At 37.3% G+C, this 26,804-nt stretch overlaps 1 protein-coding gene across 3 annotated transcripts in view; it reads left to right on the top strand.

The window, feature by feature from the left end:
• TNFAIP8 (TNF alpha induced protein 8) overlaps nt 1–25,441 on the top strand; it is a 653,571-nt gene extending 628,130 nt beyond the window's left edge. For all 3 annotated transcript variants that reach the window (XM_044059443.1, XM_044059441.1, XM_044059440.1), the window contains one exon: nt 20,911–25,441. In XM_044059443.1, the coding sequence (XP_043915378.1) occupies nt 20,911–21,476 (566 nt within the window). In that variant the 3' untranslated portion in view covers nt 21,477–25,441. The remainder of the gene's footprint in view (nt 1–20,910) is intronic.
• The last annotated feature ends 1,363 nt before the right edge of the window (nt 25,442–26,804 follow it).

The raw sequence follows: 26,804 nt of genomic DNA, 5'->3' as shown, positions 1-26,804 counted from the left end.
AGGGGAGGGTAAGGCTGGAGCAGTAGTTATGCCAGGTCAGATCTGTCAGGTGGTTTGATAACCTGTCAGTCATATTAGATGGGTCAGGATGAAGGGATCCAGCAATTATGGTAAATACATGCCATCCATTTTATGTATGTTGACTGTATGTAGCAATATTCCTTTTAGATATGGTTTTGGATTCTTAAATTAAGTGTTGAATGAGATTCTCATATAAAAAAAAGCAACATAACAAATTCCTTATCTCATTCTGGAAAATATATGCTGGCTCACATGGAGCAGATTAAAGTGATTCACTTTGAGAAAAAATTCAAGTTGAAAATAGTAACCCGTTCTCATTCTGCAAAGGTTAGGACAGTAGACATACAAATGTATTTCACTCTGCATCAAGATCACATGATTGCTACTGCTGAATATTGATTTGCTTCATTGCAGGTTAATGTTTTTTTAGTTTTTCCATAGCTCAAGCATATTGAAAGTATTAAAAAGTGCATAGCCTAAAAAGAGAGGAAACCACATAACATTGGAATTCTGAAGCACATAATTTTCATAATGCACAACATCTTAGCAAATCTATGTACAGTCCTGAGAAATCAGACTGATTATGTTTGCTACTTAAGGGTCTCTCAGTGCACTCTGTTTAAGTCAGCATAGCAAACACGTTGTTTTTCCATTGTTTGGACATTGTTGGTGCACTGCAGTTAAATGCTTGACTTGGAAATAAGCCAGTTAGTTCTGTGTAGTTGATGGTGCTTGCCTGATGGGAGATATGGAGAGAGCAAATTAAAAGTAAACAAGCAAACAAAAAAGAAAACAAGAAATCCCAAAGATACTGCTTTGCAGATGGTGCTGTCTTTAAAGAGAACAGTCGATCAGTGTCCATGGCCTAAGCACACTTACATTTGATGCCGGAAGATCACAAGACTGGTTGCTTTTCTCCACACCAATTACTTGTATGAGTACTGCACTCCTGAGGTTTTCTTGCTTAGATGACACATTATACTGAGGCCCCATCTGCACAAGTTAGTGGCAGCTGTAGAAAAATCTGTGGCACTTGCTTAAAAAAATGTATATCTTTTTAAGGGACCTTATAAATGCTTACACTTGCATCAATACTTTTCAAATTTCCCTTTTTAAACCTTAAAATAGGTGAATATTGTCTTTATATTTTAATTTGTATACTGGTATATTTATTCATTCCCCCACCATTTCTCCACATCCACTTCTGTATTCTTCTAAATACAATGCCACAGTCCCATAATATTCTTCACATCTGTATTGCTGTAAATTCTATATAGTAAATAAAAACATTTTATTTATCCTTTCTGTAACTTTTGGTACTTATCACATTTCCCATGTGATATGCCTATATCAAGTTATATTCTTCCCTAATTTTTTGTCAAAACGTTTCTAAACTTTACTCGACAACTAAGCATGTTCAGCCGATTCCTGTGTTTTACACACTTGTTTCTTCTTGCTGCTCATGCTTCATCTGCCCTTCTACAGGCAGTTTGCTTTTTTTGTGAAGATAACTGTGAAACAGACTGTCTTTCAAAAACAGACATTCTTTTTCACTCAAACCTACTATAATTTAATGCAATAATTTTACTCCTCTGTTTCTTAGCATTTTTTTTCTTTTTATAGTCCCTGTCTTTATTGAATAGTTTTCCACAGTCTAATTTCACCCATGCATATATCGGTTTCCTTTACGTTGTATTTTCTTTCTCCCATTTATTCCATATTTCATCATCTTTCTTCCATGGCACCCTTAATTTCTTCCTTAGCTGCTTCTATTTTTTTCATCACCCAGAGTAAATGGAAGGATGCCAAGTAGACAACAGTATTTATTAAGCCTAACTCACCTTTATCCTTTTCACAAGACATCACTCATCTTTTATTGGATTTAACCTAGAATACCACATAATTCTAAATATTTACAGTAATTATTTTTCTTTATCTGTTGGAAATACTTGCTCACATTACATGTTATGCTTATTTTCCCAACATGTAAGAATTTATCAGATTGTATGACATCTGAAATGCTTTCTACAACACTATACTTTTCTTTATTTCCTTGTTGATATCTTCCTTTGCTTTACTTTGTAATTACTTGCTTACCAGACTTTATAACTAATATATACACACGTCAGAAAGTATATCCTTCTTATCTTTTATAGTATTTCCAAAACCTCTACTTTTATTCAGTCGCAGTACTACTTTCATTTATTCATTTTTTACATTTACCAAAACTTCCTTGATTCAAGCTTTACTTTTTGTTAAAACGATCAAATGATCTGCATAGCACATACCTCATGCTCTTAATTTTTTTCTGGCGGTTCATTGTAACAGCATTCTCCACCATAGTAAATGTAACTTCACTCATTGAAAAAGCCTTTTTGAAGCACACTACTTTAATCTGCCCAGCCTTTAACCATGCTTTCTTATACATTCATTTATATACTTTAATACTTTTGCAGTGCATGGCACACACTGATTACAGTCCAATATTTGGAAAAAGACAAATCAGTTAAGTGCTACTATAGCGCAAGGCCCGATCTTAATAAATGTTAAGCACCCCCTGCTTAACTTGTTACGGTTGGGTCTTGGGTAAGGCAGTCAAATCTGCCAGTACTAACCAGTCAAAGACAGTGGCAGAATAAAAAGCAGATTTGTTTTTTGCCTGCTGTCTGTACTGATGATGTGTGTCCCTCACTTCCTCTCATAAACTTAGAAAGTAGCTAGAATAGCAGGATGTGTGTGTACCAGCATTTCTTGAAGTACACGAAGTCTGAAACTCAAACTGGTCATTATTTAGTGGCTTCAATCCTCAGTAATTTGTCCAAAAAAACACATTTTATGAGGAACAGAGTAAACATATAATTCAAAAATATTTGTTTGAGAGGCGTTGCAAGATGAATTTAATAAATAACTGTTAAACTACTTCTGTATCTGGAGTGGGAATTTCTCCTATCTTCCCTGATATTTGATCAGCAGGCATTGTTCAGAGGGGGTTTGTAGCTACTATTAAAGTAGACATTTTCCTTCCTCAGGTTAAAGAAAAGAAACAAGCATACCAAGTGTGGCAGAATTATTTCTGCATGATACTGAATGCATGACTGCTTTAGTTATGTCTTCCTTTTGGTATCAGTGCTAGTACCCAATGCTAAAATATCCCAGGTGCTAGGACTTGATGCTAAAATATCCCAGTGACAGAGGAAGTCATTTCCTAATTAACTGGGTGGGAGCAAGACAGTTTGTCACACAATAGCTATAAGCATTTCTGACTGCAAAAACAGTATAATATATGCCACATTTTAAAAAAGCGTACTATACTTTCTAGTGTCTGTCTCTCATATGAATGTACTCCTGAAGAATCCCTTGTGTGAGGTCTTTAGCAGTGAACTAGGTAAATAATTGTACATATGTTTTAAGAACAGCTTCACTTGTATTTAATATTGTAAATGCTTTGCCCTGAAGGAAAATGTGACTCGTATAAAATGAGCTTTGTAACTTTGTGCAATATGTACCCAGGTCGTGACTGAAAAGGGTCCTAGAACTAGCCCTCTTACCTGGTTAACAAATGCAAATAAAGTTAAATAACAGTGTTTAGCTAGAGGTTTGGGTCCCGCATTCAGGAGGCCCGTTTCTTGTGTTCTTTACCAGTTATCTGTAGGTCTGGAAATCTATGCAGATTTATGCAGACAATATTGTAGCAATTTTTAGTGATAAAAACATGGTCAGTCCCTTGTATGTAACTGGAGGCTTTGAATGTTCAGCGGTTTGCAGAACAGAACAACATGCTTCTGATAAGTGTTATCTCACAAATATATTGTGTGGAGACATAAACCTAACACTTATGTGCCTTGCTTGCAAGTGTGGTACTTTTTCAGGACTTTTGTAAATGAGCTATTTGCTGTCTTGTGAAGCTCTCTGTATCCCACACATTTCACCAGTTTGTTCTCTTATCAAAAAACCCTGATTGCTGGCATTATCCTCCACCCTTTTCCTTCTGTTTTTATGATGCTTCTAGACGTGGTACAGGTGTATATTAAACATAGGAAACAACACTAGTTAAGAGATCACTGCTAGGTAAGCAATCACATGAACCAGAAGATGTTTTGCCTTAAGCACTCAAGTTTTTGCCACCCTTTACAAGAACTCAGTAACACTCGCCTCACATATCCAGCAGGGGTTGTACATGATAGCTCTGATGTAAACCTGGCCTTACTCGTCTGGTCTTCAAGACTGGCCTCAAAGGCAGACAAAGTGCCACTTTACTTGATCTGTAATGGTAACTTATTCTACAGGCTTGGAGACTACCCCTTATTTGTTAGTTTCTCACAGTTCTAGACTGTTATGTTCAGCATTTTCCCTTTTTTCCTTTGGTGGACAGAAGGGCAATAGATGCTCAGGAAGAAATACCTTGTCCTTTATAAAAGGTGAGCTCCAGCAGCCAGCCGTAAAATAACCTGGAGCTTAGATTCTGGCTTTTTTCTTCTGTAGTTCTTTGCTGAAAGTTCTAATAGCTTCCTCCCACTAACATGACTTTGTTGGCTAATTGTCAAAGTTTCCGTAACATGAGTAGTTTAGTAGTGGTAATGTTCCATCTAGGTAGTAAGCCCTACTAGATATTGTATTACTGCGTTTCAGTGAGATTTTGCCTGTTTTGGATTTTTTTCCTAAGTAGTTACTGTCTCTGTTCAATAGTTAAAAGTGTGCGAGGCACATAAACCCATTATCAGTTGGCCTTTGAGAAGCTCGGTTGCCATTATCCTGTGTTGGAATTTTCTGTTGCTCTTTTCTGCCTTCATCACTGTTGTTTTTTTGAATAGTTAATGAGGTACTATCCTTATTGCAAGTAGTAATTTATTCCCACATTTGGTAGACATTGGATAATTTAATCTGTTCCAGCTGTAAGCATAATATTAGATCTTGTGCTGGTTCTGATCTTGTATTTTCTAAGTACAAGTCGTCAAATTATATCTGTGCATATATGGCTTTACACATCATGTACATGTCCCCCTAAAAAGTATGTGGGATACAGAGATCAGAACTGTGGCTCATATTTTTCGACCCCTCTATCTATTTCTCTATTTTGTTTAGGAATTTCTGAACTTGCTTACATTGCCAGGTGTCTTGTTTTAGGGTACAGAATGCTGCATTCTCTTCTGTAATTATTTTGATCACTGAGGTACTTCAGGGTGTGACTTCCCAGGTTCTATGGGTTATGCTGTTGAGTACAGGACATAATGCAGCATAAATGCCTTTTATGGTTTTGGCTGCAGCATGCTACTTAGACCTTTATTGTGTGTAACGTTTCTTTATTTTTAGTTAATTAGTGTCTTTACTGACGATCTAATCAAAGTGAAATCTTTTTCTCCAGTTTGGCAGTACTACATTTAGTGTACTAGAGCATGAACATTGTTACTACATCAAAACTAAACATTATTTAAATGATCTAAAATGCAGTCTGAAGTAGTCACCTTGATAGCCACAGCATAAATGTAGGCATGTAAGGAATATATTGCTAAAGGCAAGGAATTTCTCATGTAATTAAAATTCTAAGCTAGACCAAACTGCTGTTTTATAGTACAGCAGCATCTAGCCCCAAACAGTAAAATGCTGAGAGAGTTTTGAATAGCAGAATTAATTTCTTGCATACAGTATGATTTTGTGTATGCAAGCTGCTTTTAAACAGTTTATTCAAAATGTTTTTGCTCTGAAATGTTGACAGTGAAATTCAGTTGTTAGTTGAAACACTGGGATGCGAGGCCAAATGTTGACAATGAGTTAGTATTTACTGGAGGGCAGCCACAGTCTGCATTGCTGGGATTGGTATATATACTGGATGTGTTAGTTGAATTTGCATGAATAGACCTGACAGTGTTATTACATTGCAGGTGTGTGTTATGTAGTTGCAGATATAATAACATAACGTGCAGTGTGACTTGACTCAGACCAGAAGGTCCAAAATTAGCCAGAGTACTACAAAAAAAAAGTCTAATGTAGGGGTGTCCAATGTTTTTGGCTCAGGACCCACTTACCATATAGTCAGAGGCCACATTGCCACATCCAACATTCATTTGTCCATTCAAAACAATTTGTTGTGGGACATGCCAATGACTAGATGAAATGCTTTGGTGAGCCAGATGTATTTTTTTGAGACAGTTGAATGACTTGTGTTGACATTTTTGTTTTCTGAGGAGCATGTTTGCTAGTGAATTTGAACCAGTGCCCTGTTGCCTCTTAAGCAGCTGAATGTTGAAATCCTCTTTTTGCTTATTGAATGCCCATTGCTAGCGTAGAGGAATAGCAGCATATTCTTCCAGGTATTTAATGCACTTGAAGTTAAGACCCTTATCCAAAGGTCAGATCAGTCATGTTGTCATGTGGGGTGTACATGAGGTATGCTGGGCCACACTTGTCTTTTCTTGCAGTCTTTTATTTTGGCAGAACTGTATATGAATGAATGGGTAAGCTTTAGAATATTCTTGAATGAAATAGTGGTATGCCTGGGCATTGTCAGCTCCTGCCCACCTCTTCAGTCCAGTTGTGTAACTGTCATTGGAGTGTAGAGTAGTAGATAGGATCTCCACTGAAAAGGGGCTCCTTTAAGCTCAGCCGGACCATCCTGGTAATCAAACTGGAAGTAATTAATCATTTGCTCTAAACTGTCAGATGCGGATGCTGTGAAGTTATTGCTCTGCACAAGATATTATGGTGCTGTAAATATTAGAAGAGAAGAATTCTGAATCACTGGAAGCCCTCTTTGTCTTGAGATTAAAGTTGGTGACATTTATTTATGTGGTTTCTTTTTAACTGTTACAGTTCCTGTAACTTTCATGGCTGATGAACAAATCTGTTACTCAGTGGAAGTTGAGTTTTGTGAACAAATAGCTGACAAACCTTTAGATTTCGGAAGAGAAACTTGTGGTTTTCTGGGTTTTTTTTTTCCTCTGTGTGTTTCAGCATTTGAGAAACCACAGAGAAAGAATAACTGGGACATAACTCATTTCTGCTGTCCATTTAAAAGAAGAGTTACTATACTTTCTTGAAGGGTTCAGATACACATTTTTTACCCAGAACATTTAAAAGCTGTGTGGTCCCGATGTCATCTTGAGTTTTAATCTGTTTTAGCTTCTAACTTTGATTGTAATGCTTCCGTTGCTATATTAAATTAATAGAGTCAAGATTTAGCTTACGAATAACACTAGTGCAGACAGTGTTCCCCCTAAAGACACATGGCACACTGCACTTTACTACAGGTATCCATCCAAACACACACACACACACACACACACACACACACACACACACATTTGTGCGCGCGCAAAAATTGCAATCTATCAGTGTTTTGTGCTTCTGAAGTTTATTGTCCAACAGTTGTCTCTTATCTGGATCCCAGCTCATCAGTGTGTTTACATTATTCAGTGCTCTGCGACCTCCTCTCCCCTACCAGCTCACCAGGTAAATTTATCGATGTTAACTTGCATGCAGTGGGCATAGCCAGGCTATACTTCACAAATGACCCAGAATGTCACAGAATGTCCTGATTTTTTTGTCTCATATGTTTGGTCTGTTCCTCACAGTGTGTGTGTGTGTGTGTGTGTGTGTGTGTGTGTGTGTGTGTGTGTGTGTGTGTGTGTGTGTGTGTGCACGCGCGTCATACTCTATCTAGATTTTTGCAGAATGTCTGGATTTTTGCCTCATATTTTTGGCCTGTTTCTCATGAAATTATAGTTTTCTATCAAATCATTGAGGACTGAAGTCAGAAAATAATGGCAGCTATTTGAGTTTCAGACTTCATTACTTCTGAAAATGCATGCTAATACAAAGTCTATTATTCTTGCCATCAACTATCTGTACATGTTAAAGACCATTATTAACTGTAGTTCAGGGAACACCAAGTCTCATAATTTTCCATAAATTGCCAGCTGACCCAGGAAAATGCTTTCTCTGCATCTAATCTCACCAACAGCAATGATTTTCTCTTCCTTTCAACATCTTTTTGAAATATCAGTGTTCTATTAATGTTATCAAATAGTTGCCTATTTTGTGATGCTACACAGATCCAGATCTATTATTGTCTTAATATCCTGCCTAATCTCTTGGCGAGAATTGTCATGAAGCCCTTGTAGCCATGGTTTGATTGACAGGTCCACATCTAAGTGGTCAGTTACTACTTTACATCCTTTAAATGGTTCTGTATGACACCTATTCCCCCCACACGCGCACCTGCACACACACACACACACACACACACACACACACACACACACACACACACAGACACACAGACACACACAGTTATGCTGTTCTGCGGAGTTTTCACCCTTTGAACTGTATCTGAGTAAGAGCTGTGACCTATGCTGCAGACAGATCTCGTATTTACATTCCTCCCAATGTTTTCTTAGTAGTTCTCCTTCAGCATGTAATACAACTTGGCTGCTGTACAGTTTTGTCAAACCCCTCTGAGAAACTGCGCTCCTCAAGTAGATATGTTGGAAAGTGCCAGTGTTTGTCTCCTGATAAAGCCCATCCCTCACAGGGTTTGATGTGAAATGGAATCAGAGTATGTGCCAATATTTTACTGTAGTTTCATGTTGTTTAGGTATATAGCATCTGTCCAACCTTATCTAATTTATATATGCCTGAACAATTTGTTTTGTGCAACAAGAGGCGCTAGAATGTAAACTCAAAAAGCTGACACATTAATCATCGTTATGGTTATATATAACTACATTTTTGTTGACTACATGTACTATTTAAGGATTCTTTTAACTGTACTGTCCACAAATATGCATCATCCAGGTTTGTGTGTGTGGGGACCCTACACTTTGGAATTTGGTGTTATAGTTTGCTTGGTGATCTTTTCTGGTTAAAAGAAAAACATTTTGTACATGTTACTATATCGTAAAATTTTTTCCTCGCCCACTGTGACAGAGTATTTTTAAAGTAATATTTTAGTGTCCCTGTCCCCACAGTCAGTTGGGGTTATACAGCCTAAATTCAAAATGCCTGAGCACTGTTTAAGAAGGTAGTGTAGAAGAGAGAGAGGCTGAGCTGAGGAGGACTGGACATAGGTTGGAGTGCAGGTGACATCACATTGACTAGCTTGAAGACAAGTCTGTCCCAGGCATTTGATTTGTTTTATTATACTAGGCATGGATTTCCCAGAAGAAGTGTATGAATTTATTTTTTGAACAGTCTAGAGCAACCAACTTGACAGGCTGCACTTTTCAGGTTGTTGAGAAGCTATGCAGTCAAGATTGAACATCCAGAAATCTTTTTTCTTTATGTAATGTAATTTGGCTGTTCATTCTGTTGCTGCCAAGCTTTCATTTGATCAGGTTGGACTTCACGCATACTGCAGCGAGAGAGTTCTATTCAGTCTTACTGAGGTTGCCATCTTGGACTTCATGTGACTTCCTGATATCTGATTACAGTGATTTAATGTATTTTTTTCCTCCATTATTTATTTTTATTTATTTATTCACTTTTGTTTAACCAGGGAAAGTCCACCTGGGAACTGAAATGGCAATTATCAGCTGAGGTCCAGTGTAATGAAAGTTCCAAAACAAAGATAGAAATACATTTTTGAAAATTCAAAAGAAGAAAGGAAACCTCAACAGACATTATTTACAAATTACTTCAAAGCATTCAATCAACAAACATTATTTTTAAAACGTATCTGATTAAGGAAAAAAACCTTAAGTCTACTTTTATGTTGTGGAAAAATAATGGAGAAAGTAATTTGGATAAGTTATTGTCAGAAATGGCTAGGTTGGGACTTGAAACCAAGTATCAGCATGGATATTTTGAAAGTAGATCTATTACCACCTGTAATATGATCTTTAACAATATCACAGCTATAAATGAATGGATGAAAAATTGTGCTGTGATGTAATTTATATGGATTTAAATTAAGCATTTGACAGGGTGATGCACAAAACACTGATCAATAAATTAGTACAACTAGGTATTGATCTTGATAAGATGGATAGCTGCATGTGGATAGCTGCATGGCTTTCACATAGGACATGGCAAGTATAATACAGCAATTGGACAAGTGAAATTCTTGGTAACAGTCCGGGTGTCCCTCAGGGCTCTGTCCTAGGCCCTTTCTTGTTTAGATTGCATATTTCAGACCTAACTTTTTCATCTGAGGTATTCTACAGTCTATATACAGACGACCTGAAATTGGGTAAACTGATTATGCAAAATAACTTGACTAAATTGAGCACTTGGGACAGGAGAATAATATGCTGATAAATACATCAAAAACTAAGCATATGAGATTTGGGAGACATAAATTGAAAGGTGAATATTTAATACAGCACACAGTGATTTAAACTGTAGACTCATTTGAGGACCTAGATATGTGGATAGATCAGCTATGCGTTTTTCTAAAAGGATGAAGTCAGTGATAGTTACATTAGACCCAGACTTGATTATGGAATAACAATATGGAAATCCTATTGCTGCACCTCAAAAAATCCAAATCTACCAGATCCACTAGAGCAAGCGACTTAAACCTTAGCACGGATATAAATAAGACATGCTGGAGGGATAGATTTGTCACTCAGAGACTCCCTATGCTGTGGAATAAAATCCCGGTCCATGTGAGGCAGAGCACCTCGCTGGCTCTGTTCAAGAGAAATCTTGACCGGTGGATGGGAGATTGTAGGTTTACCCCGGGAATCATCTCTGTGTCACTGCTGGACAGAGGCAAAACAAACTAATGGGCACAATATTTTTTAACATAAGGGGTGGCGTAAGCCACAAAACTTTGGGCTAGGCTTATAAATGCCTTAGGGCAGATAGCCTAGTATAAACCTATGAACCTATGAACCTATAAGAAAACAAGCATGAGGAAACTGGAAAGAATACAGCGGAAATATACCAAGGCCATCAGTGGATGTGAAAATTTATTATGAAAGACTAAAATATCTGAAATTGTAGTGTCTCCTATAAATATCTTAAGAGGAGATCTTATTCAGGTGTATGGGGCATTTAGAGACGACTACCTCTGGGAATGTTTGGGGTTGTCAAAAAGTACTAGAGAATCATCAGATAACCTGTGTAGAAGATTCTATATGAATGAGAAGTGTACTAACTGGTTCTCTGACAGAGTAGCTGATGCATGGAACAGACTACCAAATTACATTAAAGCAAGTACTAGTTTAGATATTTTTAAGAACAGCCTGGACACGTTATGGGAGCAAGTGTTTTGGTACCTTGTTAAGGGCATTAATGCCCATAGGTGAAATATTTGTATGTATGTAAGGAGATGCATGTTTTCAATATTTTGTGAATAGAATTAAAATACTATATTAATACATTTATATAGTATCCATGGCGGGCAGACTTAGGACTGCATAATTCAAACTGTAGGTGTGGTACAGTTGCATTGTTTATTAGTTGTCAGGTGATGGTTTAGGGCATATTTGAATAGCTGCAGGTTATTTAAAAGCCTGATGTGGTTGGGAAGCTTGTTCCATGCCTTGGAAATGGCGACCGAGAATAGTGACTCACCATAATACGTAGATTTATTAACAAAAGTTACTTGAAGTTCTGAGGATCTTGGGGTTCTATTTGGTACATGGCATTCAATGAGATGTGACAGTGAGAGTGTGTTAAAGTGGATGATGAAGCATCTGTGTCCTGTGAGTAGCTGAGAGAGAATAATGTATTAAGGAGGTTCAAGCCAGTTGAGGGTGTTGTGCACCATGCAGAATGGGAGCAGTTTTGGAGGCTGCCAGCTTTCTAGTTTTGTGGGCTGGAAGAGTTGAGATTTGTAAATGTTGTTGAGGCATATAGGGGAGGGTAGGAAGGAGAAAGGAGGTGGCAGCTATTTTTTGCTATGATCACTTAGCAGGTGCTTTGCTCTTTAGGGCCTAGTTTGCAATGTATCTTTTTGACTGCAGTTTCAATGTGCAGATCAAATGTTAACTTTATCAGTGTTAATTCCTAGTGATTTTATGTTGGTGATGTTTTTAACTTTTGTGTTTGAGGCAGTACTAGAAAGGTCTGTGTTTTGATTTATGCTTTTAGGAAGGAATAAGATTAATTTGGTTTTGTTGGGGTTTAAGAGCAATTGAAATGTATTTAATATGTTTTCTATGAAGCTGAAAGCTTCCTATGTGATGGTTTCTAATGTGGTATGATTTGAGGCTGAGCAAACTAAAGATGAAGCATCAGCATATTGAGTTCAAGTTTTGATTTCTTGTGCATGTTGTTAATGAAGACATTGAAAAGTATTTGCCCAGGTATGGATCCCTGGACCCTGGGATTCCTGTAGTGATTGGAAGGAATGTGGAGTGGGAGTCATTCCATTTTACAGACTGGGAGTAATTGTTGAGATACCAGGTGAACCACCTAGTTGAATTGTGAGGCCTATAGGTTTAGTCTTTGGAGGAAGAGTTGATTTTAGACTGTGTTGCATGGGGCAGAGTTTATTTTCACTTTTATGTCTCAGTGGGGCTTATTGGTTTAGTATGGTTAAGAAGGGGTTAGTGAAGTGACAGCTTCATCTAGATGCAGATATTTGAGAGGTTCCCAGTCCCAGTGTTTACGTTTTTGATTTAATCAGTTTTGATGAATCGTATTTAGTTTCTCACAGAGTTGAAGTATAGGGCTTTGGGGAGGCTTGTGGTATTCTCTGTTGATGTAGGTGTGGTGGAATTTAATCCATATTAAGGTCTGACATCTTGTTGCAGATGCATCAGGCATTGTGATTATATATTTTTATGCTAGTGGAATAAACTGGGGTTTGCTGCATTTTAGAGGATGGTTGAGGAGGGGAGTATTTTTGCAGGGTGATTGGTAGATTGGGTGTTAGGTTTGTTTTGGTGGGACTAGTGTTGGGCAAGGATTGGGGTGTACATCTCTGCTTTGTATTACTTTATTGGGGTGGGTGGTGTAGTTTTTGAGGTTATGGAGAAGTAGTTTTGGTACTTGTTTTGCAATGGAGTGTCTGGTTTTTATTTGGTGCAGGTTAGTAATGTATATTTTGCAAGTAGGATGTTGTCTATGCTGAAGAGGGATGGCCAGATTAGGGAACTGTATCTGTGGACAAGGGCTAAGAAGGGTTATGTGGAGAACTTCATTCGAGTGCAGGTAGGGCATGATTCATAAGTAAATTGGCTTAGGACATTTAAAGTTCCTGTTAGAAGAAGCAGAGGTATATGCATGATGGGATTTGTGAAATAGTTGTATATTAGACTATAGAAGAGGAAATGGGAGGAAGAAAACTACAAAAATATGAGTCAACTGTTGAGTGGGGTGTGATACAAGAAGGATGGGAAAATGTTTTCTGATTTGTAATTAATTGTTTGTTAGTTTTTAATTGGTTAGCTATAATGGCTGTTATGGGTAGTGAAGCGTCAGGTGATATGTTTTAAGCAATAGAATTTAGGATATGGGGGTAGGGGTAGGTTAGGTGATATGCTTTGGTCAATACATTTAATGATATGGGAGTGGACGAGAGTGTAGTGAAGCCACTTGTAGCCAGGCAAAAGTAAGGTCATGAGCTATAGTAATATACAAAAAAATTGTTTAGATTTTGATTACATGGCTGACTAATAACATTAAATATTTATTATTTTATGGGTAGTTTTTATCAGACTGGTTACAGAGTTGCTGCTTGCTATGTTTCTGTACAGCTGCTTAGTTTTAGGGAGACAAAGACTGAAATACAGTATACGTCTTGAATGTGAACAGGGAGAAGAGTTGTAGGGCATAGTTGGTCAACTGAACACAGGGCAACTTATTACGAGATACAGCAGAAACAGTGCATTTAATGCATTGTTTAGCAGAAAGTAAGATGAGATGGGTGTAGGAGAAACTGGCTGTACGGGCATACCTAGTAGCAGTTGGACATAAGCCAGTATGTACTTGCTCTGTTAATGTCTTCTCTTGGTTTAAACTTTCCAGAGAAGTCGAATAACCAGGGTGGGCAAATCATGTCTGAGAGACAGCTGGGAGGGCTATTCAGACCCCTAGCAGTAGTGGAAGATGACTAGTTTTCCTGTTAAGCAGCTTTATTTCTTTGGGGGTGGGATAATAGCTCTCGATAAGTACTCCATGCACACAACAGTCTGTGAACTGGATCGTTACCATTTAAGCTGGATTTGTTCTGTCGAAGTGAGCTAGGGTCATTCTTGTATCAGATTGTTGCTACCTCTCTTTTGGGTAGGGTCTTTCCAACTTTACTAAAGGAAGTCTTGGTTTCTCCTATCCACAAAAAAGGCGGGTCTAGCCCTCAATCTTGATAATTTTGGATATCTCTCCAACATTCCCTTTTTGATAAAGTTTTGGCAAAGTTGAATTATATACAGTTGGATTCTTGTCTATCAACGTAGGACACCTATGACCCATTTTGACATTGCTTTGTTGCAGACACAGTGCTGAAATGGCTCTTAGTAATCATCTCATGGTGAGAAAGCATTACTTCATCCTCATTCTGTTAGATCTCTCAGTCATCATTGATTCAGTGGATCATGAGGTCTTATTGGGTTGTTCACAACCATAGCCGGGTGTATGTGGTTTAAATCAGGAATGTTTTTTTCTCCTACCTGTCCAGACATACAGTAAGAGCAGCATCACAGGGGAATTCTATTGCTTTTTGCTTAGTTATCTGTGGTGGTGTGCAGCATCTTAGATTAGGCGCACTATTCTTCACTGTATTTATGCTTCCCCTTGGAGAGGTTATTCATAGGAGAAGCTTACAAGCTGTCCTTGCTGTACTACTGACCTGCAGGTGTACCTGTCCTTCCATCAGAAGCCCATCTGACTTAGAACTCTGGCCAACAATATTGAATGTATTCATGACTGGATGTTAGCTAATTGTCTGAAGCTTAGTACTTCCGAGGCTGTGGCTTTGAATCTACTTGCCATTTTGAGGGAATTGCCTGCTGCATCCTTCTTCCCCAGCATCATTTATTGTGGCGTGGTGAACTGGAATCTGTGGCAAAACTTATCTGAGTTGTTTTTACTAACAAACTGACTATTGAGGACCAGATTTTAGCATTTGTTAGATCTCCCTGTTTTCATCTTAGGAACTTTTTCCACATTAAGCACCTTATTTCACCCTCACATTTAGCCGTAGTGGTTCAAGTTTTGGATTTCTTCTCACTGGACTACTATCATACCCTGTAGCTATTGCTTCCTGAATGTGAACCTGACCATCTTCAGTTGGTTCAAAACTCTATAGCCTGCCTACTTACAGGGTTATCTCATTACTAGCACTGATTTATAAGTTAGACAGGATGCCACGTTATCAGCTTATATTTAAATGCTCTGATAACGATGCCTAGCTCTACTGTAGGTGTTGTGCTTGCACTTATATGAGAGTGTAAGTAAGTGTATATTGGGGAAACGAAAAGTTTAAAAAGAGAGAAAAGGTGCACCTTTATAATAAATGCTGTGGCTGTATGACTGATTTAGTGGCAAAACATATATGTGATTGTAATCATAATGCAAATCATTCAAAGTTACAGTATTTTGATCTTTTACAGTGTCCAAAATGTTTAAGATGTACTGTTAAAATTTGGTAACTGAAGAAAGAAGTTATTTTATTTTAAAATTTAGGACTACAAACCAAGTGGTTTAAATGTACATATAAATTGGAGCAGTTTAAGCCTCATCACTTTAAGAATTTGAAATAATGGAATTGAATTAATTATGTTAATTGTTTATATATAAGTACTGTCTCCATGAAGACTGGCAAACTGAAGTGCCAAGAATTTTTAATGTACAATGCAATGAAGGTTAATTTAAAGTAAGGCAGGACAAGTGGGTTTTGTTCTTTTCATTTTTTCCTGGGCTTTTGAGTTGGATGTGGTCTAGCTGTCCCTGCATGACTTGGGTCCCTGTTATTTGTGAAATCTTCTGATATGGTACAAGTCACTCCAGTCTGATACTTCCAGAGATGTGACATGAAGCTGCTGGAATTTGTAATTGCTGATCAAGGGCTGCAGCTTTACAATATGCTGCTTAGAATGCTGAAAGAGTCTAGTATAAGTAGTTTTAAATGCTACTTAAAAACTTTCCTATTTGATTTACTTATAGTGGACCAGTGTCTATTTTCTATTGAAAATATGCAGTTTTTACCATGTTTTTTATGCTGATTACTGTTTATTTGTATTTATATATCTGCGATGGTGCAGCGGTAGCATTGTTGCCTCACAGCAAGAGGTTCTCCCGTTCAATTCTCAGCTAGTGTGCGGGGAGTGCCTTCTGTGTGGAGTCTCCATGTCCTCCCCGTGAGTCAAGTGGCGTTCTAAAAGACATGCATGAATGGGCGTGCCTTCATTGAAGGTTGGGCATCGAGCTGGCAACTCGGCACTGTGAAAATCTACTGCCAGTAATTAGCGGACCGGAGTTCCACTGTGGCGACCCCTAACCGGGAAAAGCCGAAAGACAACAACAACTGTTTATTTGTACTTGTGGTTTTATTAGTATTTGTTGTTTATCTGGCTTCACAACTGTTCTGTCTGTGCCCCTGTTTATATTTATAAACATGGAAATAAACCCGAACTCGAAATAGTATTGGCTACAACATAATGCATGAATACACAGTCCCTTAGTGCTTCCCAGACCCATTTGTCCTATCCATGCTAAGGTGATGACGTGTCTTTCTGGGTGATATTTTTTTTCTGGACAGCTTCTGAAAATAAATGTTGTGTTCTGTGCACTGATGAGCATAATATTTTTATGTTTTTGGACTGTTTAATTAAAGCTAAGCATTATCTGTCTTTCCATGAGAACCCTTTATTTAAATCCAGGTTTCTACATTTTTAAGAAGCATGTATGTTGATTTTGTGTATATACAGAATGACTGTGAAGAACTGCTACAGGTGGTTTATTGTGATATTCAGCCGTAATAACCAAAGTAGAAATTTAATGCAGTCTTGTCTTTAATTGCTCTAATCACTTGGAGAAATAGGCTATTTTAGACTGGTAAATTTATAGTTTGTTTGCTGCAGTCTGCGGTGTAATTTTGTTTTTTCTGCCTAATAAGTCAGTTTAGGAGGGTGTGCTAAATAGTTCTAAGCCTGACCAACTTTCTAAATTCTGAGTGTTATTTTGCCTCTGTAGCTGAAAGGTGGGTTATTTCATCTTGTAAAGTGCCAATTTGCAGAATCGTAATGCTATGTTTTGGCATTGTTTCAGGTCATTGAACCATGTCAAAGAAAAGTGTGGAATTTTCAAGTGTGGAACTCCAAGCCGTCATGAAGTTCCTATTCCTGCAGAAGAAAGCTTTAAAGGAAATCAGTGAATGTATGATGCAAACATTTAATGACAAGTGCCCTTCTTACTCAGCTGTGAAGAAGTGGTGTGCAAACTTTCAGCATGGAGATTTCAAGACTGAAGATGCAGCACGGTATAGGAGGCCTCAAATGGTGTCATTTCCTGAAATTGATGAACATGTCCATGACCTAATTTTGGCAGATCTGTGAATATCGGCTAAAACAATTGATGAAGACACTACAGATATCCAGGGATTGTCGGGTTTATAATCCATGAGCAGCTGGGTATGCAGAAGCTGTCAGCAAAGTAGGTGCCCAAATGTCAGAATGCCGATGAGAAAAGATGTCAAATGGATACTTCCAAGTTGATTTTGTGGCATTTTCATTGAGCTGTTGCCAACTTTTTGGAATGACTAGTTACTGTTGGTGAAACATGGTTACACCACTATGGTCCTGAAACAAAACAGTCCATGCAAAATAGCAACACTCAGGTTTGCCAAGCCCAAAGTAGTTCAAGAATCAAAAGTCGTCAGGAAAGGTCATCACCACAGTATTTTGGAATCTGGAAGGTGTTATATTCACTAACTATCTTCCAAGGGGACAAACGGTTAATGCAGAATACTGCTATAACTTGATGTGCTAATTAAAGGAGGCATTAAAAGAAAAAAGGAGAGGGAAGCTGTGGAAAGGAGTTCTCTTTTTGCAAGAAAATGCATCTGTTCACAAGGCTGGCAAAAAGATGGGTGTTTTAATGAATTTGGTGTTTGAGTGCATAGGCCATCGACCCTACTCACCAGATCTTGCTCCATCTGACTATTTCCTGTTTCCAAACCTTAAAAAGAGTTTGAAATGGGGACAATTTTTGAGTGATTTGCAGGTGATTGCAGCAGTGGAGCAGTATTTCAGTTACCAGACTTCAGACTGTTTTTTGCCAGGGTTACAGAGACTAAAGACAGGATGTGCCAAGTGTGTTGAACTTTGGCAAGAATATGTTAAATAACTTGAAAGTTTCATAGCCCCACGTCATTCCATTCTTGGTTGGACTTAGAACTTTTCAGCACCCCCTCATAGTTGAATACATCTTCCTTTACAACCGTTCTGACTTTACTGTACATTTGAAAGTTGGTCTCAGTTATATCTGTATTTTATATCCAGCAGCTTCAGAGATATAATTGCTATACAAATGATTTTTCTTTTAAAGTTTTCATGATGATATTTGCTACTTTCTGTTGTAATTAAAGACTTCTGAAGGAAGACCGTCACTCGGAGTATTATGGCAGCATTTCAACAAGTGGCTGGGTAGCTACAGATTTACCCGAGAGATTACCTGTATGGACCTTTTCAAAAGCGGGAGGGATCATTATCATTACTATTACTGTGTTTTTAATAGGATGCTATTTTTAAAGGTGTTAGAGCCAAACACCTTCTTCTGTGGGTGTTTTAAGGGCTAGACTTTATATATCCCCATTGATTGCTTGCATAGTAACTTCCAGTGTTCTTAATGCATTTGTAGATCACTGAAAAAATCCACAAATAAAGGAGACATCTTGTCTAACTTCTAATTGCACTTTTATTGTTGTTGTATAACACTTTTCAGTAGAGATGTTATCCTCTACTGCACTATTAGACTTTTGTAGTTAGTTTGAGTCAGTAAATGTGGCATCCCTAAGAAGAGGGAAGTTTGGGGTGGAGTTTTGTATTTTAGGGTGTTGCAGTTAGGAGGTGGTAGGAAAGGGCAAGGAAAGCTGCTTTTTTTGTTTGTTTTGATGGTGTGGTAGGTCAGCTTTTGGACTGCAGAAAACTGGAAGGTTAGTGATACATACATTTATTTTATTTTATATTAATTGATACTTTTCCTGGGAAAGTCCAACTGGGCCATGACAGACCCCTTTTCAGAAGACACCTAGGAAGAAAAGTTCCACAGTTAACAAATCGTACAAGCTGTTAATAGAATACAATGCAAATCACACATAAGATAAAAAAATGAGTACATAAAGGAGAAAAGAGATGTAGAAATTTTATTTCACAGAGTTACATTTCAGATTTACTAAGTAGCAATGATAACAATACAAACGTCCATTATGTTATTAGGCTGATGAAATAGCATGTGTAAGACCGTATTACTAGACAGCAGATTGTGTGGTAAAAATTTCTGTGGGGTAAGCTACTGGGTCTTCTGATGAAATTCCAGAAGTTTAGATTATGCAAGAAGACAAAAAGAATACTACAGAGAAAGGGACAGATGGCTAGATTTGTAGCAATGTCTAACCAGGAGAAGTGCGGCAAGAGCACAATTTGGTGTTCTTGAGATGAGTCCTGAGAATTGGTTCGAAGTGTTTTGGAGTTAGGATTTGACTTAGGCCTTGTGGGAGAGTATTCCAACATTTGGAAACACATTAAGTATAGATTGCTTCACCATGTTTGTTTGATCTATGGACTTGTGCAAGATATGTGTCATTAGATTTGCAAGCTCCAGATAGGTGGCACCATAATATTACTATCTTCCATGCTGGACATTTGTTTGGGTGATGAATTATACTTTGGAATAGTTTCAGTTGATTGACGTTTTGTTATTTGGGGAATTCCAACCCTTTAGATGGTTGAGTGCTGGGCAATGATGAGTTTTACTTAGAGGATGGGTTGCAAATTTTGCAATTTTATTATATCAGTGCTCCAGTTTTGTTAAAAGGGATGAGCTAACATTTGTGAGTAGGAAAGAGTTGGAAATAGACGTGGCAGGGCAGCAGTGTTTCTCGAGTGCAAGGTGAGGTAGGAAAATGCTTTGTAGAGAAAAACTAGTTTTTATGGGTCTTTCTGATAGCATTTTACCATCACAAGAATTGTCAAAAGACACCTTCCCACCTTTCTTCTTTTTGGCTAAGGTGGAACCCCAACTTGCCTACCATTTCCCTTCTGTACCATGTTGTAGCTAGTCTCAGTAACTCTCTGGGGCATGAAAATTCTGAGGATTAGTGCCTGTACTTCCCTTGTATACATGCATATAGCCCTTTTGTCTAGGTCCAAGGTCAGATATAAAGTGTGCGAGGAATAAGTGACTAAGCATTGGCATACTGGCCAGATGTGCACTCTCCTTTGCAGGAAGCATCCTATTTGTCAACAATACTGCAACAGTGATCTGTCTGAACATTTACTCTTATGGTAAGTTTTTACACAAGTGAGTTTCCTGGGCACAGGAGTTTTGTTAGAAGTTGGATTAAATTTGCCAAGATATTTTATGTTTTTCCTAAGTACATCATTCAGAATGTAGAAGGCCTCTGTTTGCACAACAAAACAGGTACTTGCTTCTTCGCAGTTCAAACACAGTAAGGCATTGAAGGTATCTTGACGTCGCTGCTGAAAACAAAATTGTGCCACCATATCTTATTACACTTCTAAAAATATGTCTTATTTAAAACTACTGGCATTGTTTTACTGATTCCTCAGAAGAGAGACCTTGTTACTTCCATAGCTGGTGTTAGTCTTTGGTTTCTTAACACTGTAGCATCATATCTATCTTAACACTGTAGCATCATATCTACCAGTCACAGACTGGTTTGTTGAATAGGCATTGTTTATTAGCTAAGCACATTTTGATACACTGTTTCATTTTTCTAATGCTTGTACTGATGTGAAATGTATATATTTTTTTCTTTTTTAGTGGCTACAGATGTCTTTAATTCCAAGAATCTGGCTGTTCAGGTCCAGAAGAAGATCCTTGGAAAAATGGCGTGCAAGTCAGTGGCGAATGCCCTTATAGATGACACAAGTAGCAGTGTTTTAGATGAGTTGTACAGCGTAACCAAGGAGTATACACAAAGCAAAAAAGAAGCAGAGAAGATCATCAAAAATCTCATTAAAATTGTCCTGAAGCTAGCAATTCTCTACAGAAATGATCAGTTCAATGAAGATGAAATCGCACTAATGGAGAAATTTAAAAAGAAGGTTCATCAGCTGGCCATGACAGTTGTCAGTTTCCATCAGGTGGATTTTACCTTTGATCGGAATGTTTTATCTAAATTGTTGAATGAATGCAGAGAAATGCTGCATCAGTTGATAAATCGTCACTTAACATCAAAATCACATGGACGTATTAATAATGTCTTTAGTCACTTCTCAGATTGTGAATTTCTGGCTGCTTTGTACAATCCCTATGGATCTTACAAGTCTCATTTGCAAAAACTGTGTGATGGTGTGAACAAAATGCTAGATGATGGGAACATTTAAGGAGCTGCACTCCCTTGGCTTTTCTGACATAATTGTAAAGGAACTGCTAATCTATGAAGGAAAAAAGGGACCACACAAATGGGTAAAAAAGAATATATACATTGTGTAATAAAACCTGATATGAAAACCTGTATTTGATTGTTTATTGTAATGAGACTCATTTTATTGTTTATACAAGTCTATGGGCAAAAAGGCCTTTGTGTCATTGTTTTGTAATGCATCTCTGTAGAAAGGCTGTAAAAAGAGCTGGAATTTGGCTGAAAAATAAAGCTGCTATGGTAAGATACAATTTCTTGTTGAAAAAGAAAGGCTATAAAGGCCAGGTTATGCACTAACATATGTGTCACAGAAAAAAGCAGCAATTTAACACTTTCTTACATTATACTGTCTCGTTAAATATCTGGATCCCCTCTTCCCCACTCCAGTGCATTTACACGAATGCATGTTATTGAGTGAAAATAAGCAGTAGTCTTCCAAACCCATTTAGATGGAGATTTGAATTGTACCTTCCATCATGATGATTTCACCCTTCCATTATCTAGCCTTTGTGGAGCCAAATAAAGGGGGATTCTTGTTCCAGCTGACAAATTTGTTATATTTAAACATTTAAGAAAAGCATGATCTCTCAAGAGCAATGCACTCAGGATGAGGTAATGAAAATGTATTTGTTTAAATGTTGGTGGTAAATGAATAGTTGTACTAAACAAATGAGTACGGGATACAAATTGACAGCTAGGCAGAGGGTGAGGATCCAGATGTTTCAATGAGTGTCTCACTTTATTTAGCATGCTTGCTTTAGTGGTAATTTACTATTAAACACCCTAGACGTCAGAAAATAGGCTTCATTCTGGTCTCATCATCTTTTCAGGTAACTTGTTTTTTTTTTTTTCCCTCAAAGTGGGTTTTGTAAAACACTGCAAGCCATCTTAGGAATGTAGATTAACAGAAGTGAATGCAGAAGTCAGGCCAGCAGCCTTTTTCAGAAACTGGCATTTGTGCTTACTACTAAAAAAATTGTGTTAAAAAATGGTTTTAATATTCCTTGTCCTTTACTTATGAGAATGATGTGTACCTCAGACAACCTACTGTAATCCTAAAACTGCCTTGATGGCCGTGGGATGATGTCTGCGAATACACTGTACATAGAAGTAAGAAAAGACTTCAGAACCTTGTCTGAATATTGACATTAGCTTTACAGACTTTTGTCTTAAGTGTGAAGCTAAGATTTATTCTGTATGATAGCCCAGCACTGCCAGTAAAGATAAGGGTTTAAGGGAAGCCCTAGCCCCCATTTCCTTTTCAGTTTGCATGCAATTTGTTTCTCTGTGGAATATATTTGCATCCCTGACATAAAGTGCTGTTGTCTCAGTCGGTTTAAAGTTTTAATTTTTTTTTTCAAATTGATTTCAAGGAGTAACAGGCTGGTTAGACTCAGACTGCTGCAATTGTGAATAGGATGAAAACTGATGTAGTACTTTGGTGGACTAAGGTACATTGCTGTGCATTTTAATTAAATTGTTTAGAAACATGTTAAAACTTGTTGAGTTAGCTTTTTTTGACAGATGCCTTCATAATTTGAGTTAATTTCCTGGATTATTTCTGAAGCTGTTTAAAAGTACTGAGGAAATGTAAATCTTAATTATTTTAAAGCACAGTTCCAGTTCAGTACAGTGCAAGACTTACTAAAAACTAATATGCTGCAAAATTGATATTTGCTTAGAAAAAGGTGTTTAAAATTACTTAAATGTCTGCAGTAGTGTTTAACCATAGCACGGTGTGAAAAAGCAGTCACAGCTGGAGACTAAGAATAATTAGTTTTATTCTTTCTCCTTTTCAAATTAATGTGTTGTGATTGTGTGGCAGTATATTATTTGAATTCTTTGCAGTTTGTTGCTGTCCCATGCCATTCAATGGATGGCTTTAAATTGGGGGAGGGGGATAAAAGACATTTTATTCTCTTACAGTTAAAAGTATTGTACTGTTATGTATTTTCTAGATATTGCTACTGAACTGAGATCTGAACTTTGTTACTGATATGAAATTTCTGACTTGTGTTGAAGGGACTCTAAGACCAGCCAGCTCATTACTTCTAAGTGAAATGGCCTGTAAACTGCTACATTTTTTTTATAATAGCACCAGTTTTGTATCACAATTGCACCATTCTTTTATAAGTAGCACAGCTGAAGTACTTCTCCCTTTAATACATATTAAGAGTTCCCTTAAATGGCTTTGGAAAGTGATATTGTGGAATCTGGAGGGTGGAGTGTCCATATGTTCAGTGTTGGCTTTTTAATATTTTTACTTTTTCTTAGGGGGTCCCTTTTTAAATATCGATTTGACTTTTGGAATTGGTTATATTATGAGTGTACTGCTGTTTGTGGTGTTATGCTCCCTTGATATCATATGACTTGCAGGTAAGACAAGACAGTGCCCGTCAGTATAATTTAGGCCTTCTTCACCTGAAGGAATGTAGAAGGAATGTTAGTAGTCAGCTCTAAGCACATTATCATACTCTGGCTGACTGTAAACTGGAGTGAAAAGTGCTGTATGTGTGCATATTGTCATTTTAAAAAGTTCATTTTTCTAGAAAATAATACAATATGCTCTGCAAAAAATTGTATAAATGTTTATATTCCTATAGGGAAACATAAGGAAGAAAATAAGCCTGTTGAAGTCTTGGTATCATTGCAATGAGGCTACTCACACTGCAACATATCTGGTTTTGTATAAAAGGCACCAAACCAGCTGTCCTCATATAAACTGTATGAATTTAAAATATTTTAAAAATTTGCCGTTGAAGTAACACCCTTGCATTCCTTATTCATTGACACGAACAGCTGAGAAATGTTTCACTTGTTCAGTTACCATTTGAAAAGTCCCTTTTTGCTTGCTGCATTTTAAGGAAGACTAAGTGTTCTGACACACTTATACTTGACCACTGACTTGCAGTACTGAGCTAAGGATAGATGTAAAACTGGCCTCTTGCTTTGTGGGATTTATGTTGGCTTTTTTGAGCATAATTGGGAGTATATATTCAGTCTATTTCCTTGTAAAAACAAGCCTGTCATGAGGTAAAAGAATGCTTCACAGTGTAATTTAACAGCCTGAGTGTCTAGCATCCAGCCTGGAAAAGCATAAAGCAGCAGTTACGTCATACTGTAAATTCAAATGCCTTTCATTTTGTTTGAGCTGCATTGAAATTTCACTGTGGAAAAAAAGTGCACTGCAGTTTATCTGTGGATTTAGTTTGGTTTTCGCTGTAGCTTAATCAGTGTTTCCTGAGCACAAAATGATTTCTTTGGAATAAATAGTAATTATACAATGTTTTCAGGTAAAAATTCCTTGTCTGTGTTAAGGCACAGAAAAATTTGAATACTTCACCTCTGTCAAAGTTTAACTTCTCAGCAAGTGACCTTTAACTGGCCAGTATTGTAATTTCCATTTTATACAGATGTTTTGGTGACTGTAAAAATGCCTGGTGATTTTGAAGTGCTCATTCCACCCAGATTTAACATTAAAAACAAATGTCTTTCCTTGCTGATGCTTTTAAATGTTGAATAGTAATATATGCTGCATAGATGCCAAAATGTATTGTAATGAGAATAAAGTATTGTGTTGCACATAACGTATGTGCCAACACTTATGTTTTTTAAAAGTATTTCAAGTCTGGAAAATGTATTCAGTCTGTGATTCCGTCAGATACTGTAACTCTGTAATATTTAAAACATGTTGAGGCCTTTAAACTGTAAACAGCATAAAGGATTTTAAATAGTCCTGTTCACTGGAAAAAAGTAAGATTACTTTATGCTTTGTTAAATAATTTCAAGCAGAATTATTTTTATACAGTATGTTTCTGAATTTGCAGTTTGATAAGCCTTCATCTAATGAGAAACGTTTTGTTGTTTTGCATCTTTTTATTTTCTGTGTGTTTTTTAAAGTAAACCAAAGAATTTGTTTGCACTTCAGCTTGGGTATGCTGTTTTTCCATGACTGTTTTCAGAATTTTGTATAACTTGAAATGCGTTTATTGTTGCTGTAAATCTTTACTCTGCATAGTTTACAAAACACACATGGCATCCCTTTCAGAGACCTGCATTGTAATTGCTTCCCTCTAAGAGCAAGGTAGTTGATTAAGAACTTAGTGTAACAGTAGCTCTGTGAGCATAAGAAGCTGTTACACAAGGTACTTCTACAAAACCAAAGTTGGAAGGTGTCAGTATGCGACTCAACTTTTTTCCCCTAGCAGTATACATACAAATATTGCTTGCCAGTGTACCAAAACATTGTTCCCATAATAAGTGTCCAGACTGTTCTTAAACATATCTAAACTAGTACTTGCTTTAATGTCATTTGGTAGTCTGTTCCATGCATCAGCTACTCAGTCAGAGAACCAGTTAGTACACTTCTCATTCCTATAGAATCTTCTACATAGGTTGTCTGATGATTCTCTAGTACTTTTTGTTAACCCCAAACAATCCCAGAGGTAGTTGTCACTAAATGCCCCATATACGGTAGTTGTCACTAAATGCCCCATATACCTGAATAAGATCTCCTCTTAGATATCTGTAAGAGACACTGTACAAGTTCAGATATTTTAGTCTTTCATGTTGTTGTGTCTTTTCGGCTTTTCCCGTTTAGGGGTCGCCACAGCGGAACTCCAGGCCGCTAATGATTGGTAGTTGAGCTTTACATGCCGAGTTACCAGCTCTGACGCACAACCTTCAATGAAGCTACACCCATTCACGCATGTCTCCACGCAGAAGACGCTCTAGCTGAGAATCGAACCAGACAGCGTCTTACTGCAAGACGACAACTCTATCGCAGCACCACCACCACCGTCTTTCATAATAACTTAAATTTTCACATCAATGTATGCCCTTGGTATATGTCCGCTGTACTCTTTCCAGTTTACTCATGCTTGCTTTCTCGTAGAGTTTCCATATTGTTATTCCATACTCAAGTTTGGGTCTGATGTAACTAACAAATGATCATTTTAGATTTCCTAGACTTTATAAATCTTTTTATAAAACCTATAGTTCTATAACTATACTTAATCAATTGGTTGATATGATTAGAAAAGCTCATAGCTGGATCTACATATACCCCGGTCCTTAAATGAGTCTACAGTTTCAATCACTGTGTGCTGCATTAAATATTCACTTTTCAATTTATGTCTCCCAAATCTCATATGCTTAGTTTATGATGTATTTATCAGCATATTATTCTCCTGTTCCCAAATGGTCAATTTAGTCAAGTGATTTTGCAGACCTGCCTTATCTGTAACACATGTAATCAGTTTACCCGATTTCATGTTGTATGAATGTAGAC

This window comes from Protopterus annectens, chromosome 17.part0, assembly GCF_019279795.1.
Source record: "Protopterus annectens isolate FY-2018-M chromosome 17.part0, PAN1.0, whole genome shotgun sequence".
NCBI classification, from domain to species: domain Eukaryota; kingdom Metazoa; phylum Chordata; order Ceratodontiformes; family Protopteridae; genus Protopterus; species Protopterus annectens.
Note: the sequence above shows the minus strand (reverse complement) of the source record. Positions and strands in the feature narration are given on the sequence as shown.